This window comes from Ovis canadensis, chromosome 13 (genome assembly GCF_042477335.2).
Source record: "Ovis canadensis isolate MfBH-ARS-UI-01 breed Bighorn chromosome 13, ARS-UI_OviCan_v2, whole genome shotgun sequence".
NCBI lineage: Eukaryota > Metazoa > Chordata > Mammalia > Artiodactyla > Bovidae > Ovis > Ovis canadensis.
Genome location: NC_091257.1, coordinates 47,214,335 through 47,233,343, shown reverse-complemented (window position 1 = coordinate 47,233,343; position 19,009 = coordinate 47,214,335). Strand labels below are relative to the sequence as shown.

Sequence of the window (19,009 nt, the reverse complement as noted above, 5' to 3'; positions counted from 1 at the left end):
TGCTGCTCCTAAGTCACTTCAGTCACGTCCAAATCTGTGCGACCCCATAGACGGCCGCCCACCAGGCTCCCCCGTCCCTGAGATTCTCCAGGCAAGAACACTGGAGTGGGTTGCCATTTCCTTCTCCAATGCATGAAAGTGAGAAGTGAAAGTGAAGTTACTCAGTCGTGTCCGACTCATAGCGACCCCATGGACTGCAGCCTACCAAGGTCCTCCATCCATGGGATTTTCCAGGCAAGAGTACTGGAGTGGGGTGCCATTGCCTTCTCCAGAGTGGGCTAAGCTAAAGGAATGCAAAACCAAGTAATAACTAGCATTTTACCCTAAAAGGACTAAAGTCTAGGAGACAAGAGACACAAGGAAGACTTCACTAAAAAGTCTCCCTGAGTACCATCATGACCTGGATATTTGCAGAAAGAACACCCAGATATAGTTGGCAAACCACAAACAGGTCCAAAATTAGATGGGAAAATGCTTGTCTTTCCTGAGTTGTACATAGTATGGTTGAATCTTTGCAACAAATGTCCGCTATCTTTTCTTTATTCTTTCCAATAAAATGCCTCTGCATAGGCATCAGATCCCAGACTTGGTGGAAGACTTAGAGGAGATCTAAGAGTTCCATATCCCTTTATAGTAGTCTTCCTCAACTACTATCAAATCACCCAAATCAGCTTATTCCACTGTTTTAAGTAGATATGTTAAAACAGTGATTCCTGCATTGTATTTCAGAATTCCCTCTTCCAGTAACGTCTTTCCTATTCCTTTAACTCTCATCTGAGGCAGTATGTGCAATAAGAAAAATCCCAGACCAGAGAATCACAATGATTCTGTCATTCACTAGCTTTGTGGTCTTGGCTAAGTTACTTAAACTTTCTGAATCAAGTTTCTCAAACCTGAATTGGTTTGATATAGGACTTAAGAGAAATACAAGTAAAGCAATAAGCAAGTACTCTGTATCACAAAGTTCAATAAATAATAACTGTTCAGTTCAGTCTCTCAGTCATGTCCGACTCTGTGACCCCACAGACTGCAGCACGCCAGGCTACCCTGTCCATCACCAACTCCCAGAGCTTACTCAAACTCATGTCCATTGAGTCAGTGATGCCATCCAACCATCTCATCCTCTGTCGTCCCTTTCTCCTCCCACCTTCAATCTTTCCCAGTATCAGGGTCTTTTCAAATGAGTCAGTTCTTGGCATCAGATGGCCAAAGTATTGGAGCTTCAGCTTCCTCAGGACTGATCTGCTTTAAGATGGACTGGCTGGATCTCCTTGTAGTCCAAGGGACTCTCAAATCTTCTCCAACACCACAGTTCAAAAGCATCAATTCTTTGGTGCTCAGCTTTCTTTATAGTCCAACTCTCACATCCATACATGACCACTGGAAAAACCATAGCCTTGACTAGATGGACCCTTGTTGGCAAAGTAATGTCTCTGCTTTTCAATATGCTGTCTAGGTTGGTTATAACTTTCCTTCCAAGGAGTAAGTGGCTTTTATTTTCATGGCTGCAGTCACCATCTGCAGTGATTTTGGAGCCCCAAAACATAAAGCCTGACACTGTTTCCCCATCTATTTGCCATGAAGTGATGGGACCGGATGCCATGATCTTCATTTTCTGAATGTTGAGCTTTAAGCCAACTTCTTCACTCTCCTCTTTTACTTTCATCAAGAGACTTTAGTTCCTCTTCACTTTCTGCCATAAGGGTGGTGTCATCTGCATATCTGAGGTCATTGATATTTCTCCTGGAAATCTTGATTTCAGCTTGTGCATCATCCAGCCCAGCATTTCTCATGATGCACTCTGCATATAAGTTAAATAAGCAGGGTGACAATATACAGCCTTGATGTACTCCTTTTCCTATTTGGAAGCAGTCTGTTGTTTCATGAAGCAGAGACTTCCCTGATGGTTCAGATGGTAAAGCGTCTGCCTACAATGCAGGAGACCTGGGTTCGATCCCTGGGTTGGGAAGATCTCCTGGAGAAGGAAATGGCAACCCACTCCAGTATTCTTGCCTGGAAAATCCCATGGACAGAGGAGCCTGGTAGGCCACAGTCCATGGGGTCACAAAGAGTCAGATACGACTGAGCGACTTCACTTCACTTTGTTGTTCCATGTCCAGTTCTAACTGTTGCTTCCTGACCTGCATACAGATTTCTCAAGAGGCAGATCAGGTGGTCTGGTATTCCCATCTCTGTCAGAATTTTCCACAGTTTATTGTGATCCACACAGTCAAAGGCTTTGGCATAGTCAATAAAGCAGAAATAGATGTTTTTTCTGGAACTCTCTTGCTTTTTCCATGATCCAGCAGATGTTGGCAATTTGGTCTCTGGTTCCTCTGTCTTTTCTAAATACAGCTTGAACATCTGGAAGTTCACAGTTCACATACTACTGAAGCCTGGCTTGGAGAATTTTGAGCATCACTTTACTAGCGTGTGAGATGAGTGCAATTGTGTGGTAGTTTGAGTATCCTTTGGGATTGGAATGAAAGCTGACCTTTTCCAGTCCTGTGGCCACTGCTGAGCTTTCCAAGTTTGCTGGCATATTGAGTGCAGCACTTTCATGGCATTATCTTTTGAGGATTTGAAACAGCTCAGCTGGAATTCCATCACCTCCACTAGCTTTGTTCGTAGTGATGCTTCCTAAGGCCCACTTGACTTCACATTCCAGGATGTCTGGCTCTAGGTGAGTGATCACACCATCGTGATTATCCGGGTCGTGAAGATCTTTTTTGTACAGTTCTTCTATGTATTCTTGCCACCTCTTCTTAATATCTTCTGCTTCTGTTAGGTCCATACCGTTTCTGTCCTTTACTGAGAGCCCATCTTTGCATGAAATGTTCCCTTGGTATCTCTAATTTTCTTGAAGAGATCTCTAGTCTTTCCCATTCTGTTGTTTTCCTCTATTTCTTTGCATAGATCACTGAGGAAGGCTTTCTTATTTTTCTTGGGGATGGTCTTGATCCCTATCTCCTGTACAATGTCACAAACCTCCATCCATAGTTCATCAGGCACTCTGTCTATCTGATCTAGTCCCTTAAATCCATTTCTCACTTCTACTGTAAGGGAATTGATTTAGGTCATACCTGAATGGTTTAGTGGTCTTCCCTACTTTCTTCAATTTAAGTCTTAATTTGGCAATAAGGAGTTCATGATCTGAGCTACAGTCAGCTCCTGGTCTTGTCCTTGCTGACTGTATAGAGCTTCTCCATCTTTGGCTGCAAAGAATATAATCAATCTGATTTCAGTGTTGACCATCTGGTGATATCCATGTATAGACTCTTCTCTTGTGTTGTTGGAAGAGGGTGTTTGCTATGACCAGTGCATTTTCTTGGCAAAACTCTATTAGTCTTTGCCCTGCTTCATTCTGTACTCCAAGGCCAAATTTGCCTGTTACTCCAGGTGTTTCTTGACTTCCTACTTTTGCATTCCAGTCCCCTATAATGAAAAGGACATCTTTTTTGGGTGTTAGTTCTAAAAGGTCTTGTAGATTTTCATAGTTCAGCTTTAGCTTCTTCAGCATTACAGGTCGGGGCATAGACTTGGATTACCATGATATTGAATGGTTTGCCTTGGAAGTCAACAGAGATCACTCTGTCGTTTTTGAGATTGCATCCAAGTACTGCATTTTGGACTCTTTTGTTGACTATGATGGCTACTCCATTTCTTCTAAGGGATTCTTGCTCACAGTAGTAGATATAATGGTCATCTGAGTTAAATTCACCCACTTCAATCCATTTTAGTTCACTGATTCCTAAAATGTCAATGCACATTCTTACCATTTCCTGTTTGACCACTTCCAATATGCCTTGATTCGTGGACCTAACACTCCAGGTTCCTATGCAATATTGCTCTTTACACATTAGACCTTGCTTCTATCACCAGTCACATTCACAATTGAGTGTTGTTTTTGCTTTGCCTCTGTGTCTTCATTCTTTCTGGAGTCATTTCTCCACTGACCTCTAGTAGCATATTGGGCACCTACTGACCTGGGGAGTTCATCTTTCAATGTCCTATCTTTTTGCCTTTTCATACTGTTCATGGGGTTCTAAAGGCAAGAATACTGAAGTGGTTTGCCATTCCCTTCTCCAGTGGACCATGTTTTGTCAGAACTCTCCACCATGATCCATTCATCTTGGGGGGCCTTACACGTCATGGCTTAGTTTCTCTGAGTTAGACAAGGCTGTGGTCTGAGTGATCAGATTGGCTAGTTGTCTGTGACTGTGTTTCCGTCTGTCTGCACTCTGATGCCCTCTCTCAGTGCCTACCATCTTACTGGGGTTTCTCTTACCTTGGACGTGGGGTTTCTCTTCATGGTTGCCCCAGCAAAGTGCAGCCGCTGCCCCTTACCTTGGGTGTGTGGTATCTCCTCACAGCCATTGCTACTGACCATGATGACTAAATCATCATTTCTGGATATGTCTCTGCCATCACTTCTTTTTTAAAAAAACAGCAAAACTTTCATGAATTCCCTCTGCAAATGTTGGTCCCAATAATGAACTTATTACCTGGGTTCATCACAGGTAGTACAGTCACAGAATACTATCTCTCTTGAACAGAAAAAAAAAATATTAGGCAAATTCAGACATCCACTTCCATCTATCCTTTTAGTGTTGAGAGGTGAGCTGGGTGACTTAGTCTCTGGTGAGAAATGGAATATTTCCTGCCATATCAGTAAACAAGGATGTCACAGTCATCAGAGATTGCATCCCTCCAATGGGAGCTGGTAAGTCCTGATGGAACTCAGAATGTGAAAACATAGGATACTGGTCCCAGACAGCTGAGGTGCCTATCAAGGGAATGATTTCAGTGAGCCCAGACTCTTGCATCCTCCCATATGTAGAAAATCCTTAACTTTCGAGATATCTAGTTTTCTTTAATTAACAACAATCTTTTGATGTTCAGACTACCTGTCCTCAGTGCAAAACTTCTATATAACCTGCCCCCAGTCTGTCACCACCTGGCCCTCTCAGAGCACCTGCCTCCTCAGAGCAGTTCCCTCAGGGTCACTTGAGATGCTTCCTTCAGGCTTGAAATCCTAAAAACTTCCACCAAATGAAACATTTTAGAGTGCACATATATTTTCAGTTTAGACTCAACTTTTAGACTGCACATATTTTTTCAGTTGACACAGGTTAGCTTGAGAACCAGGTAGTTCTCTTTAAGTATTTTTTTTTAAGGGTGGTGCATTTACAACTCCAAATGAGAAACCCATTTCTTACCCCAAATAATCACATTAGGTGATCTTGCATATTTAACATTTCACGATTGCTTCCTGGGTTGGTCAAAAGCTCACGATGAATAAATAGATTCAAGATGGTGTCGTCGGAAGGTCTTGAACTCAGTTCCTCCCACAGATACACTGAAATCTACAGCTGTGTAAGGAATCAATTCCTCTGGGAAAAAAAAAGTCCCAAACTAGCTGACTGACTCCTCCATATTGGATGAATGAGAAAAAACCTACATGGAAGCAGGTAGGAGGAACTGAGACACAACGTCACCATAAACCCCACCACCCACATGGTGATGACCCACAAGCAGGAGGGAACTCAAAACCCTGAGCTCCTCTTTCCTCCCCCAAGAGGAGGAAAGGGTTTGAACCCCACATCAGGCATCCAGCTCTTCAGATCTGAGAGATGAGCTCCCAAAACATCTAGCTTAGAAAGCCAACAGGGCTTATTACATGAGACCTGTAACATGACTGCAAACTGAGAAATGACTCTTCCATTTCCAATGAGCTCTTGTATTTTTGAGATATATATTAGCATACTAATGGATAAGACCATGTCAAACCATCTGATAGTTATAGACATTGTGATATTTTATTCCTAAAGGCGTTAGCATGTATCACCCAAAAGCAAGAGCATTCTCTAATCCAGCTATAATAGAGTTATAACACTTGGGAAATTTTAAATGGATATAAATTCTATGATCTGATATTATATTTAATATTATCCAGTAGGAGTCTTTATTCAAATGTCCCCAGTTATTTCAATAGTGTCTTTCATTGCATTTTTAATCATCTAAAAGCCAATCAAGGATTACACATTGTATGTAATTATCTGTCTCTTTGGCCTCCTTTCATCAAGAGCAGTTCTTCAATGGAAGAGAAACAACACTTCAAGGGCTCATGTGCTAGGACTCTCACAAGCTTCAGGGACCAGGCAGAGGTAGCCAGTTGAGAGGTGCCCAGACTTTCTGCAAAAGAGGCCTATTTGCTCATCTTAAAGCATCATCCCAATGGGGAGAGCATCCAACACATGTAGAGTCAGCTTAATATTGGGTTGGCCCAAAAGTTCATTTGGGATTTTCCATTAGCTGTTAGGGTTACAAAAAAACCCTAAAGAACTTCTGGGCCAACCCAATACTTTTCAAAGACAGAGGCCAGTGACTGCCATGTCTGGGCTCTGTCTTTTCCTCACTTCAGGTGGTTGGTATTGTGACAAGGGAAGAGCCAATTCTGACTCCATGTTAGATTTGTTTCTTTGATTTTACCCCTTGCTTTTTGTTGCTTTTGTTATTGTAATCATATATAATGGCCTGCCCCCGGAAACCCTGCCGCTTTGCTTGAATGTTAAACTAAGGCGGCTTTGTTCAGCTTACAGGGAGACAATCTACCCACCTGTGAATAGCTGCAGAAAAGAAGAAATTGGGGCTTCCCTGGTGGCTCCGCGGTAGAGTCCACCTGACAAGTCAGGAGACACAGGTTTGATCCCTGATCTGGAAGGATCCCAATGTTGGGAGCAGCTAAGCCCTTGCGACACGACTACCGCAACTGTGCTCTAGAGCCCCAGAGCTGCAACTACTGACGTCTGCATCCCTAGAGCCTGTGTGCTGTAACAAGAGAAGCCACTGCAACGAAAAGCCTGCACACTTCACCCGAAGAGTAGCCCCTGCTCGCCATAACTAGAGAAAGGCTCTTGCAACAACAGACTCAGCACAGCCAAAAATTAATAAAATAGAAGTCTAGAAATTTACTTAGTATGTCTTCTATAATACAAATAATACATGCTTGTAGGAAAAACAGAAATAAGATAGACATTTATAAAGGAAAAGTTTATAAACGAAGGATTTAAGAAGAAATGAACACATCCCCTCCTATTTTGCAAGATAAATGGCCTTTTTACTTTACTTCCTTACCTCCTCTCCCTCTCAGTTCTATAAAAGAAACTGAAAACCAGGCCCTGATATTTTTTTTGGAGACACTAATCTGCCATCTTCTCGGTCGGTTGGCTCTCCAAATAAAGTTGTATTCCTTGCCTCAACATCTCCTCTGATTCACTGGCCTGTCGTGCGGTGAGGAGAGCAAGCCTGGACTCGGTAACAGTGTCTCCCCCAAAGGAGCTTCTCTCTTGTCTGGCACCCTGACTTGTGCAACTGCTGCTTGGGAGCCTGTCTAAATCTCCTGGCTCTGATGGCCAGTGACACCTACACTTGTGGGTCCCACAGGATTATAATCAACGGAGGCAGAATTCTTAACCACCTAACCCTCCCGGGGCACAGCAGAAAGGCAGGAGACAGGGTGGTCAGTCTCTCTGTGAGACAGGTCTATTCAGTTCAGAGCTGCAGCCCAAGGGGCAGGCTTCTCATCAACAGTATTCAAAGGGCAGACATCAGTTCTCTGAGACGCTGGAGGGTGGATTCTCACTCTGCACAGTCCCTCTGCCCTGCTCCAGAGGGAGCTGGGACACACGCTTGGTGCTGTTTTTGTGGCCGCTGCCCAGGAGAGGCCCCTTGATTGCCTGGCTCTAATGAGCAGCAGGATTTGACATCATGGGCCTGGGACAGATGGAAAGATATTTCTTGGCCTGCCCCTGCCCCAGGACACAATGCACATGGCTGGCTGAAACACATTCCCAGTCTTTCTGTGAAGGAGGCTTTTTTACAAGTCTTGGAGCTTTGTCCTGGGAGTAGACCTCGGGTTTGGCACACTTGTAGGGGTCTGCAAAAATGCTTTCCAGGAATGGAGGGTGGGCATGAGTTTTAAACTCTCTCTGCCTGCCTCTAGCTTGCTGGTGTCTCCCATGAAGGAGGCTCCCTGACTATAACAAATGGAAGAAGAGTTCCTAACTAGCTCCCACCCCAGGACACGATAAGAGGTAACATCTGAGGCCCTCAGTATCTCCATGTAAGAATCTTATTAGTATACATTCAGGCTTCCCTGGTGATCAGTGATAAAGAATCCACCTTCCAATGCAGGAGACACAGGTTTGATCCCTGGGTCAGGAAGATCTCCCAGACAAGGAGATGGCAACCCACTCCAGTGTTCTTGTCTGAAGAATCCCATGGATAGAGGAGCCTGGCAGGCTATATAGTCCACGGGGTCTCAAAGAGTTGGACACAATTTAATGAGCAAACAACAGTGTATACTCGTGCCATAGACTGACAGACAGGCTTCTAACTAAACAAGGCATCTAAGGCCTGACGATAATCCTCTCCTGGAAAAGGAAATGGCAACCCACTCCAGTGTTCTTGCCTGGAGAATCCCATGGACAGAGGAGCCTGGTAGGTTGCGGTCCATGAGGTCGCTAAGAGTCGGACATGACTGAGCGACTTCACTTTCACTTTTCACTTTCATGCACTGGAGAAGGAAATGGCAACACACTCCAATGTTCTTGCCAGGGACGGGGGAGCCTGGTGGGCTGCTGTCTATGGGGTCGCACAGAGTTGGACACGACTGAAGCGACTTAGCAGCAGCAGCATAATCCTCTCCAGATATACAGATGGCTAATAGATACATGAAAAGGTGCTCAGCATCACTATTTATCAAGGAAATGCAAATCAAAACCATAATGAGATATCACCTTACATGTGTTAGAATGTCTATTAGTTTTTTTTTTTTTTAATGACAAGCATTGGTGAGAATGCAGAGAAAGAGAATCCTTATGTACTGTTCATTGGAAAGTAAATTGGTATAGTTACTGTGGAAAACAGTATAGAGATTCTTCAAATAATCAAAAAAAATATAACTACCATATGATCCAGCAATTCTACTATTGGTATTTATCTGAAGGCCACACAAACACTAACTTAAGATACGTATATACCTATGTTTACTGCAGCACCATTTACAATAAGCAAGATATGGACACTCAAGGAGGGGATATATGTACACTTATAGCTGATTCACAATGTTGTATAGCAGAAACTAACACAACATTGTAAAGCAATTACAGTTTAGCTAAGAAAATTAATTTTTAAAAAAGATATGGAGGCAACCTAAATGCCCCATGATGGATGAATGGATAAAGGAATTGTGAGATATATGTATATACCTGTAAAAAGAAACATATTGAGCCATAAAAAAGAATGAAACATTTCCATTTGCAATAACATGGATGGACCTTGTGGGCATTATACGAAATGAAACAGGTCAGACAGAGAAATGTAAATACCATATGATCTCACTTATATGTGAAATCTAAAAATAAAACAAACTCATAGATATAGAGAACACATTGTTTGCTAGAGGCAGGGGATAAAGGGCAGGCAAAATAGGAGAAGGGTGTCAAACTTTTAGTTATAAAATAAATAAGTTTCATGGGATATAATTCAGCATAGTGACTATAGTTAATATGTTGTATTTTTTGAAACTTGCTAAGAGGGTAAATCTTAAAAGTTCTTATCATGAGAAACTACTTATGGTGAAGGATGCCAACTAGACTCGTGGTGGATTGTTTAGCAATATACACAAATACTGAATGACTATGCTGTGCACCTGAAACGAATAATGTAATATGTCAATTATATTTTAATTTTAAAAATCCTTTAATTAAAGAAGCCTACAAACCTTTTTGAAGCACAAGCTAGAATCAAGATTGCTGGCAGAAATATCAATAACCTCAGATACACAGCTGACACCACCCTTATGGCAGAAAGTGCAGAACTTAAGAGCCTCTTGATGAAAGTGAAAGAGGAGAGTGAAAAAGTTGGCTTAAAACACAACATTCAAAAACTAAGATCATGGCATCCAGTTCCATCACTTCATGGAAAACAGATGGGGAAACAATGGAAACAGTGACAGACTTTATTTTGGGGGTCTCTAAAATCACTACAGATGGTGACTGCAGCCATGAAATTAAAAGACACTTGTTCCTTGGAAGAAAAGTTATGACCAACCTAGACAGCACAATAAAAAGCAGAGACATTACTTTGCTGACAAAGTTCCGTATAGTCAAAGCTATGGTTTTTTCAGTAGTCATGTATGGATGTGAGAGTTGGACTATAAAAAAAGCTGAGCACCGAAGAATTGACGCTTTTGAACTGTGGTGTTGGAGAAGACTCTTGAGCGTCCCTTGGACTACAAGGAGATCCAACCAGTCCATCCTAAAGAAAATCAGTCCTGAATATTAATTGGAAGGACTGATGCTGAAGCTGAAACTCCAATACTTTGGCCACCTGATGCAAAGAGCTGACTCATTTGAAAAGACCCTGATGCTGGGAAAGATTGAGGGCAGGAGGAGAGGCAACGACAGAGGATGAGATGGTTGGATGGCATCACCAACTTGATGGACATGAGTTTGAGCAAGCTCCAGGAGTTGGTGATGGGCAGGGAAGCCTATCATGCTGCAGTCCATGGGGTTGCAAAGAGTTGGACATGACCAAACAACTGAACTGAACTGAGAAACCTTTTGGAATTTTGGAACTTAAATTCATTTGTTTGAACTTCCCTGATAGTCCAGTAGGTAAGAAGCTGCATACTCAACACAGGGGACACAGTTTCCATGCCTGGCCCAGTAAGATTCCCAATGCCGAGTAGCAACTAAGCCCAGGCACCGTTAATAACTGGGCCCTCATGCCTAGAGCCCATGAGCCACAAGGGAAGCCTCCACAATAAGAAGTCCACTCATCACAACAAGGACCCGGCTCAGCCAAAAACAAAGCGATGGTTTAAAAAAAATCATTTTTTAAATAAGTTGTATGAAAATTGTAACTTACATAAAAAAAAAAAACAACTTGCTGCATGGGCTATAGATCATCAAGGGGAGAAATTAACATGAACAAGGATAGGCAAAGTCTCCTTAGCTGACTGAGACCTTAGAGAGGAGAAGGGCTGCCTGAGACCAGAGAGGACTGGGAGGACTGTTGAGACTGCTGGACCAGAAGTCAGAGATCTCAGTCTGAGTCCTTGGTCAGCTTCTCTACTGAAATAAAACCTCAGGCCCTCATTTAGACTGTATAAACATTGGTTACTTCTCTGTAGGGGCTGTGTGATACAGGGGTTAAGGTCCAAGATTCTGGAGCCAGCCTACCTTAGCTCTGTAATATTAGGCAAGTGAACTGAACCCTCTGGGTTCCAGGGTCTTCATCTTTAAAAGGGGAAAGAAAAGAGTGTTTCACCTTTACTTTTAGGGTTCTTAAGAGAATTAAATAAGTCTTATAGAGCATCTTTAATAGTGTCTGGCACCTAGTAAGCATCCTAAAAATATCTGCAACTACTTCACCATTATAAAATCAAAGAGTTGAATTAAACCTTTGAGGTTGGTTCTAGCACCAGCATGACAGGATGCTGTGGGCTGAGTCAAGGAGCATCCTGCATTGTTATTTAAGGGAAATGCTAAGACCATGAATTAAAACGAATGTGTAAACCAGACATTCCGGATACTTTCCCAAATTTTGTGTAAAGTCAAAGGTAGGCATAGGAATTGGTGTGAGATCAGGTGGGTCCCAGCTGGCAGCACCTGTCTCTGTGGGCAGAGGAAGAGGATTATCTTTTTGTATTGTTCAATGTGAGTAAGGAGGTGAAGGGATTTATCCTACAGAGAAAGAAAGGTTCTGAGAAACAAAAGGCTTTGTAAAGTGGGTGAAGCAGCATGGAGGAGAGTGGGCTGAGTGTTAGGGGGCAGGGAATGGTGACCCACTCCAGTATTCTTGCCTGGAAAATCCCATGGATGGAGGAGCCTGGTAGGCTGCAGTCCATGGGGTCGCGAAGAGTTGGACATGACTGAGCGACTTCACTTTCACTTTTCACTTTCTTGCATTGGAGAAGGAAGTGGCAACCCACTCCAGTGTTCTTGCCTGGAGAATCCCAGGGACAGGGCAGCCTGGTGGGCTGCCGTCTATGGGGTCGCACAGAGTCGGACATGACTGAAGCGACTTAGCAGCAGCAGCCGCCACATGGCAAAATCTGTCTCTGAGACCTGGAACACTGTGGTGTGGGAGGTCTGACTTGCAGGCATAGCTCACAGGTCAGGTATCACTCACAGGTCCTTCATAAAGGCCAACATCACTTTGGATTTGGGAAAGCCTCTTTGGCCTCTCCAACTTTCTGTGATTTCCACTGGGTTTTGAGAGGTGTCTATGAAGGTAGAAAGCTTGACTACAGCAGAGCGGGATCATTCCCCCCACACAAGGGATCGCTAGTGCAGGTATGAGCATCTGCTTGGTGAGTTGGCACCGCTGTCCGTGGTGACCTCACTGCCCAGGGTGGCTGTGTGTGCCCAGAGCTAGGGGGTGCCTGCCTTGTGTGAACATGCCAACACTCCTGAGGGAGATGGCTGGTGGACCCTGGACTCTTTTCAGAGCTGGTCACATTCCCTCAGCAGGTGCATTGGGAACAGAGCAGTGGGTTGAACTCTTTGGGGCTCTGACTCAAAATCAAGTTGTGACAACAAGCGTGACCTCAGACAGGTTCTTCTACCTCAGCTTCCATTATTCAACCTCCAGATCCTTAGACATGTGATCAGAGTGGAACATAGTAGGGCATAACCTTGATGCATAAACAACAAGGACAGCACAGAGAAGTATACTCAATCAACTATACTCCAATATAAAATAGCGAGTTTAAAAAATATAAAGTGACTGCCTCTGGGTATCAAGAATTCATAAATAAGATGAAGAATAAGAGAGAGGGGCTCACACTGGGTGTAAGCATTATGACACATTTAAGGAGGCTTCCCTGGGCACTGAGCAGGGTAGGGTCAACCAGAGGGGTGCCTATCTCTCAGGCTGTGGAAGTGAGTCAACAGAAAACAGCATGAAGGGCAGATTTGAGTGACTGGTGGAGCTGGTTTGGGGGCTTGAGTAGAAGATTATAAAAACATAAAAAGGTGTGATCTCCATTCTCTACCAAGAAAAGACATTTTCATGAGCCAAGGTGCAGCCCTGAGCGGTAAACTGTGAATATGTGATTAAAGAACAGACTAAAGATACGGGTGATGATGACTCAATATTTATTGCATCATCAGTATTCTCCAGGCACTGTGCTTCATGAACAGTAAGCATCTCATATTGTCCCCACAATTTAATGAGGTAGTGTCTATTTTCAGCCCTATTTTACAGAAAGAGAAATTGCTCAAAGAAGTTCTAAGGTAATTAAGTAGCATTTCTGGGATTTGAACCAACGTTTCAGTTTAGAGCCTGAAGTCTTCATGATCACACAAGAGTCCCAACCTCATTGGTCCTGTCCACCCTCCAGATTGGCATCATCCCTTGCTCCAGCTCTGAAGAGGAAAGCAAATTGTCAAAGTGCAGTATCCCGAGATATGCATCTTACAGAGAGAGGCGCAGTCTCACCACGGAAGACTAGGTTCTGAAAGGGATTGGGGAGGGGTGGCTGTGACTATAACTTATGAGCATATTTCTGTAACACCCCAGTCAGCACACAGCAGTGGAATCACCTTCCCAGGCCCTGAATTCAGCCTCACGGTAACACCAATTCTCCTTTCCCTAAAGAGGGCTCTGTCAGTGAGTGATGGATGTTCAAATAAGAATTCTGTATAACTTGCTCTTTGGCTTTTCCCTCCAAGAGCATTTCTAGTTCAGTGACTAAAATACAAATCAATCACCGAGAAGAAATACAGTGGAATCCTAAATTTAGGCCTAGTAAACAGAAATACTCCAACACTATTGAGAAATCTGGTTTCAAGGAAAACACCATTTACCCCAAAGCTCAGTGAGTAACACATAACTTAGATGACTGAAAGGGATGACCATGGTCAGCCATCCCAAATTTAGACTCTGTTCATATTTAGAAGGCAAGGAGCTGTCATAATATTTTTACCGTTACCACTCAGTTTGGAGGAAAAGAGAATTTCTAGCAATTTTAAGATTGTTTGAGGCTGGAGGCCCAGCTTAGGCTATTGGGTTGCTGATGGGGATTAACAAAGAGCCAGTCATTTGCAGCAACATGGATGGACCTAGAGATGGATTTCATGGGTGTCATGCTGAGTGAAGTCAGAGAGAGGAGAAATATAGGACATCCCTTATATGCAGAATCCAAAAAAGAAATTATACAACTGAACTTAATTACAAAAGAGAAACAGACACAGAGACTTAGAGAACGAACTTATGGTTACCAGCGGGGAAGGATGGAAGGAAGGGATAATTAGGGAGCCTAGGACACGTACACAATCCTATATTTAAATTGGATAACCAGCAAGGTCCTACTGTATAGCACAGGGAACTCTGCTCAATATTACACTGCAGCCTGGATGGGAGGGGAGTTTTGGGGAGAATGGATACATGTATAGGTATGGCTGAGTCCCTTTGCTGTCCACTTGAAACTATCACAATATTGTTAATGCAGCTATACTCCAAAAGTTTACTAAAACAAACAACCCCCCCCCCCGCAACCCCGCAAAAAACCAGTTATAATGTAGCATGGGAGGAGGGATGGCCAGCCTAGAAAGGTACCCCCAAGAACCACTATGGCCTGTTCCTAGGATGACCCTTGTAGATGACCTCTAATGGCCAGGTCTCTGCTTACAACCATAGCACACTGGCATTGGGTTGCAAAATACTCACTGAAAAATGCCGCTCCAAATCCTTCCAACAGCTGACTCCTTTTAGACCCTCTGCACCACCCCCACTGAACAGCCAAATTAAACCCACTCTAGATTAGCAGATGCAAACTATTACTCACAGGCTGGATAAACAACAAGGTCCTACTCTATAGCACAGGGAACTATATTCAATATCCTGAGATAAACCATAGTGGAAATGCTTATGAAAGAGATTGTATGCATGTATGTGTGTATATATGTGTGTGTGTGTATATATATATGTATGTATGTATGTATGTATAACTGAATCATTTTGCTTTACAGTGGATATTAACACTTCAATAAAATTTAAAAAGAATTTAAACCCACTCTTTACTTGAAGGTTACAGGGTGAGTAGCTCACACCAACATGCTTAATTTAGCCAAGCCCCAAACCAACTCTAAACCTAAACTTGGAACAAAATCATCTGTCAGAGCTTTTCTAATTAAGTTGGCTGAGGTTAAGGCTTGATGCCAAAATCAGAACGTGCTCATAGAAACCCAAATACGGCTGGTGCCAGGTGCTTCTTTCTGTCACCTCCACATCACGTCGACCTGTACAAAGGGGTTTTGTTCAGCTACACGTCATTCTCTAACAAAAGAACGGCAAAGCTCTACGTGTGGGGTCCTCTTACCTTTCAAGGCAAAGATGAATAAAAGCGCTATCTGCACATCCTTCATCCGTAACTCCTGAGATGGATCGTCTGCTCACAAGCAAGTGAGAAAGAGCTTGGGCTTTCAACCTAAGAACTCAGGTCTCGCGTGAGGTTTGCCGGGTGTTAATCATCTTAAATGGGCAACAGAGTCTTGCGCCTGCTCTTTTTCGACAATGCCAGGTGCACCTGATATCAACAAAGCCAGTGAAGCTTGGGGCGGGGGCGGGGCGTTTGACCCGCAGTATTAGTATCGTCTGCGGACTGTTCAAAGTCAAGCCCCACTCAGACTTACAGCAGCAGAAATTCTAGGGATGAAGTTCAGCTCTCTACATTGTAACAAACCCTCCATTGGTCCTAACGTCTGCTGAAGTCCGAGAATTACTGCACTATATCGTGATGCCTTAACTGAAGCTCTAAAGACAACTGAAGGAGAACCGCCTGCCCGCCCCGCTCCATTTTGAAATCAAAGAAAGGCGACTGAAGAAGATTGTGTGTGTACATAGGAGAGGTGTCGGAGAAGGCACTGGCACCCCACCCCAGTACTCTTTTGGAAAACCCCATGGACGGAGGAGCCGGGTAGGCTGCAGTCCATGACGTCTCTAAGAGTCGGACACGACTGAGCGACTTCTCTTTGACTTTTCACCTTCATGCGTTGGGGAAGGAAATGGCAACCCGCTCCAGTGTTCTTGCCTGGAGAATCCCAGGGACGGGGGAGCCTGGTGGGCTGCCGTCTATGGGGTCGCACAGAGTCGGACACAGTGAAGAGACTTAGCAGCAGCAGGAGAGTGACACGATTCATTTTGGCAGTAAAATGGGCTCCCCCCCCCTTGTCAAGACACCTCTTTAAAAAAAAAAGTGAAGCATCTATTTTCTAAGAAAAATGACTAAAACGAGAATTATTTTCAAGTTTAATAATTTTGCTAGAGGGCTTCCCTGGTGGCTCAGTTTTACTAGGCTATCAGTAATGCTGCTTGTATATTTCATGATGTACCTACTGAAATAATGTTTAGGGTTCTATATTTTCTCAGAAAGAATAGAACATGTTTTGCATGTCAGTACTATTATTCTCATAAATATACTCTGTTAAATCCACGAGAGTTTACACAGTAATCTCCAGCCTTACTAATTTTTGAACTTCATCTGTTTTTTCCAGTTTTCTTTACCTGGACCAGATTTCCTTTGGTGATTATAAAGAAGAGTGTTGACACAATAGCCTTTAAACGTCCCAGGTTTTGGGACTTCCCTGGTGGTCCAGTAGCTAATACACTGTACTCCCAATGCAGGGGGCCTGGGTTCAATCCCTGGTCAGGCTAGATCCCACATATTGCAACTGGTGCAGTCAAATAAATAAATGAATAAAAAAATAAACTTCCCAAGTTTGCTTTTTTATGAGCATTTCTGAGTCAGTGGGTCATGCTCTTAATGAACTCTATATATATATATATATATATATATATATATATATATATATATATATATATATATATATAGTGTTGATACAGAATCTGACATCTGGTAACAAAAGGTAATACAAACCATCACATTAAAACTGGACTTTATTACATTTGTTTGGAATTTAGTTTGCTTATGGTTTGTAATTTCACATACACAAAAAATATATTATTGATATCAAAGAAGTTGAAACACATTGTATCCCAACAGACATCTGTCCATTTCAAATACTACAAACAAACATCTTTACTAGGGAAACAATTCTTTTTGAAAGTTTAGTAGAATTAATTTACAGCTTACCAATTACTAAAAAGGTATGAGTTCTATCATGGTGTTGCAAACTTAAAACGAAAATTCAATTTATACACTACAGAAACAAAATTACATTATTAAATTAATAAGTTAATAAAGACACATTTCACCTAAGATAAAAATATTTAATTTATAAATCATTATAGAATATAATAAAAGAAGTGAGGCCAGAAAATTGATTTTTGAAGGATTTTGAGACTATAAACTTATATTTTTATATTTTGTTCATATATAGCCAAGAGGAAGAGAGAAAGCCAACCTAGGGTCAGTCCAAAGTTTTGCAGGAGAAACATCAACCAGGGTCGCTGTGTTTGAACATGAGTCATTTCAGGAAGCTAAAAAAAGAATAAAAAACCAGAATAAGATCCAGATATATTCACTGCTGGGAAAAGTTTGGTGGGAAAACATGAGAGACTCTGTTATTCAGAACTTAATAACCTTTCCAATTCCCCAAACGGTTACAAAATGTTTAATACCCACTCTCACCAAAATTCTAAAACGTCAGATAAATTGAGCCATTTGAATGTAGTGACAAGGATTCTAGCAATGCCAGAAATCTTAAAATGACAGTTATCAACTGAAAGCAAATCTAATTCCTATTTTTATTTTTGGAAAATGTTTAAATGTGAAATATATAATAGATGAATTCTTTTTGATGGTCCTGTTGGGTTTATGAAATTGCTAAATGCACTGGCTATTATAAAGCATATATTTGTTTCTTTTCAAAATGATGACTGAGATCTTCCTGACCTTTGGAACAATAAAGACATCATTTCCTAAGGCTAGGTTTTATTCTCAGAGAGAGAAATGGCAACAGTTTTATGTTTGTGAAATGCTGTAATGCCATTTAGAGGGAAACATTCACTCAACATTCCTCAATCTGTTCATCTCACGTTCTTTTGATTCCTCACCCTGAGAAGGTCAGAATCACTGTATCTCTTTCATGACAATCATTTCCATTGGAGCATAGCCTCAGGTCAACAGAGATCGGACACTGAACCCAACCCTGGCACTACTGACACTTGGCACTGGATAATTCTCTGTTGTGGGGGTTCTCCTGTGTGTTGTAGGATGTTTAGCAGTGTCCCTGGTTTCTATCCACTAGATGTCAGTTGTCCCTCTGCCCCTAGTCATGACAGCCAAGAATGTCTCCAGACCTTGTCAAATGTCCCCATGGGGGTTCTCTCCTCTGGTTGAGAACTACTGGATTCGTACCTAGCAAAAAAAAGGTCAAACATATAAAATATACAAGGGCTTTAAATTTATTAGAGAAGGTAATGGCACCCCACTCCAGTACTCTTGCCTGGAAAATCCCATGGACGGAGGAGCCTGGTAGGCTGCAGTCCATGGGGTCACGAAGAGTTGGACACGACTGAGTGACTTCAATTCACTTCACTTCACTTTAAATTTATAGCAATGAAAAACAGATTGATGTCTTTTTTCATACCTGTATGGGAGCATCCTGGATGTTCTGTTTCAGTGTCTTTGAGATGGATATTTCTGTGTTTAAATTGGCAAAATAGATGGAAGGAGGATTAAAATTATCGCATCCTGCTATCTCACACCCCAGCACAGAGCCGTGGAATAAAAGACAAAGTGGGATCCAAACTGCTATCCTGAATGGATGGATGGATGAATGGACAGATGGATGGATGGATAGCCTTAAATTATGTAATATACATATATGTCACATTTCTTTTCAGGTTCTTTTCCCTTAAAGTTTACTACAAAATATTAAGTAGAGTTCTGTGTACTATACAGTAGGTCCTGTGTGTATATCTTAATCTCAACCTCCTAATTTAGCCTTCCCCTACACCCTTTCCCCTTTGG

At 42.4% G+C, this 19,009-nt stretch overlaps 1 protein-coding gene across 2 annotated transcripts in view; it reads right to left on the bottom strand.

Moving 5' to 3' along the window:
- Positions 1-16,953: 16,953 nt before the first annotated feature.
- SLC39A12 (solute carrier family 39 member 12) overlaps positions 16,954-19,009 on the bottom strand; it is an 80,831-nt gene continuing 78,775 nt past the window's right edge. For both annotated transcript variants that reach the window (XM_069548859.1, XM_069548857.1), the window contains one exon: positions 16,954-17,514. In XM_069548859.1, coding sequence (XP_069404960.1) covers positions 17,386-17,514 — 129 coding nt within the window. In that variant the 3' untranslated portion in view covers positions 16,954-17,385. The remainder of the gene's footprint in view (positions 17,515-19,009) is intronic.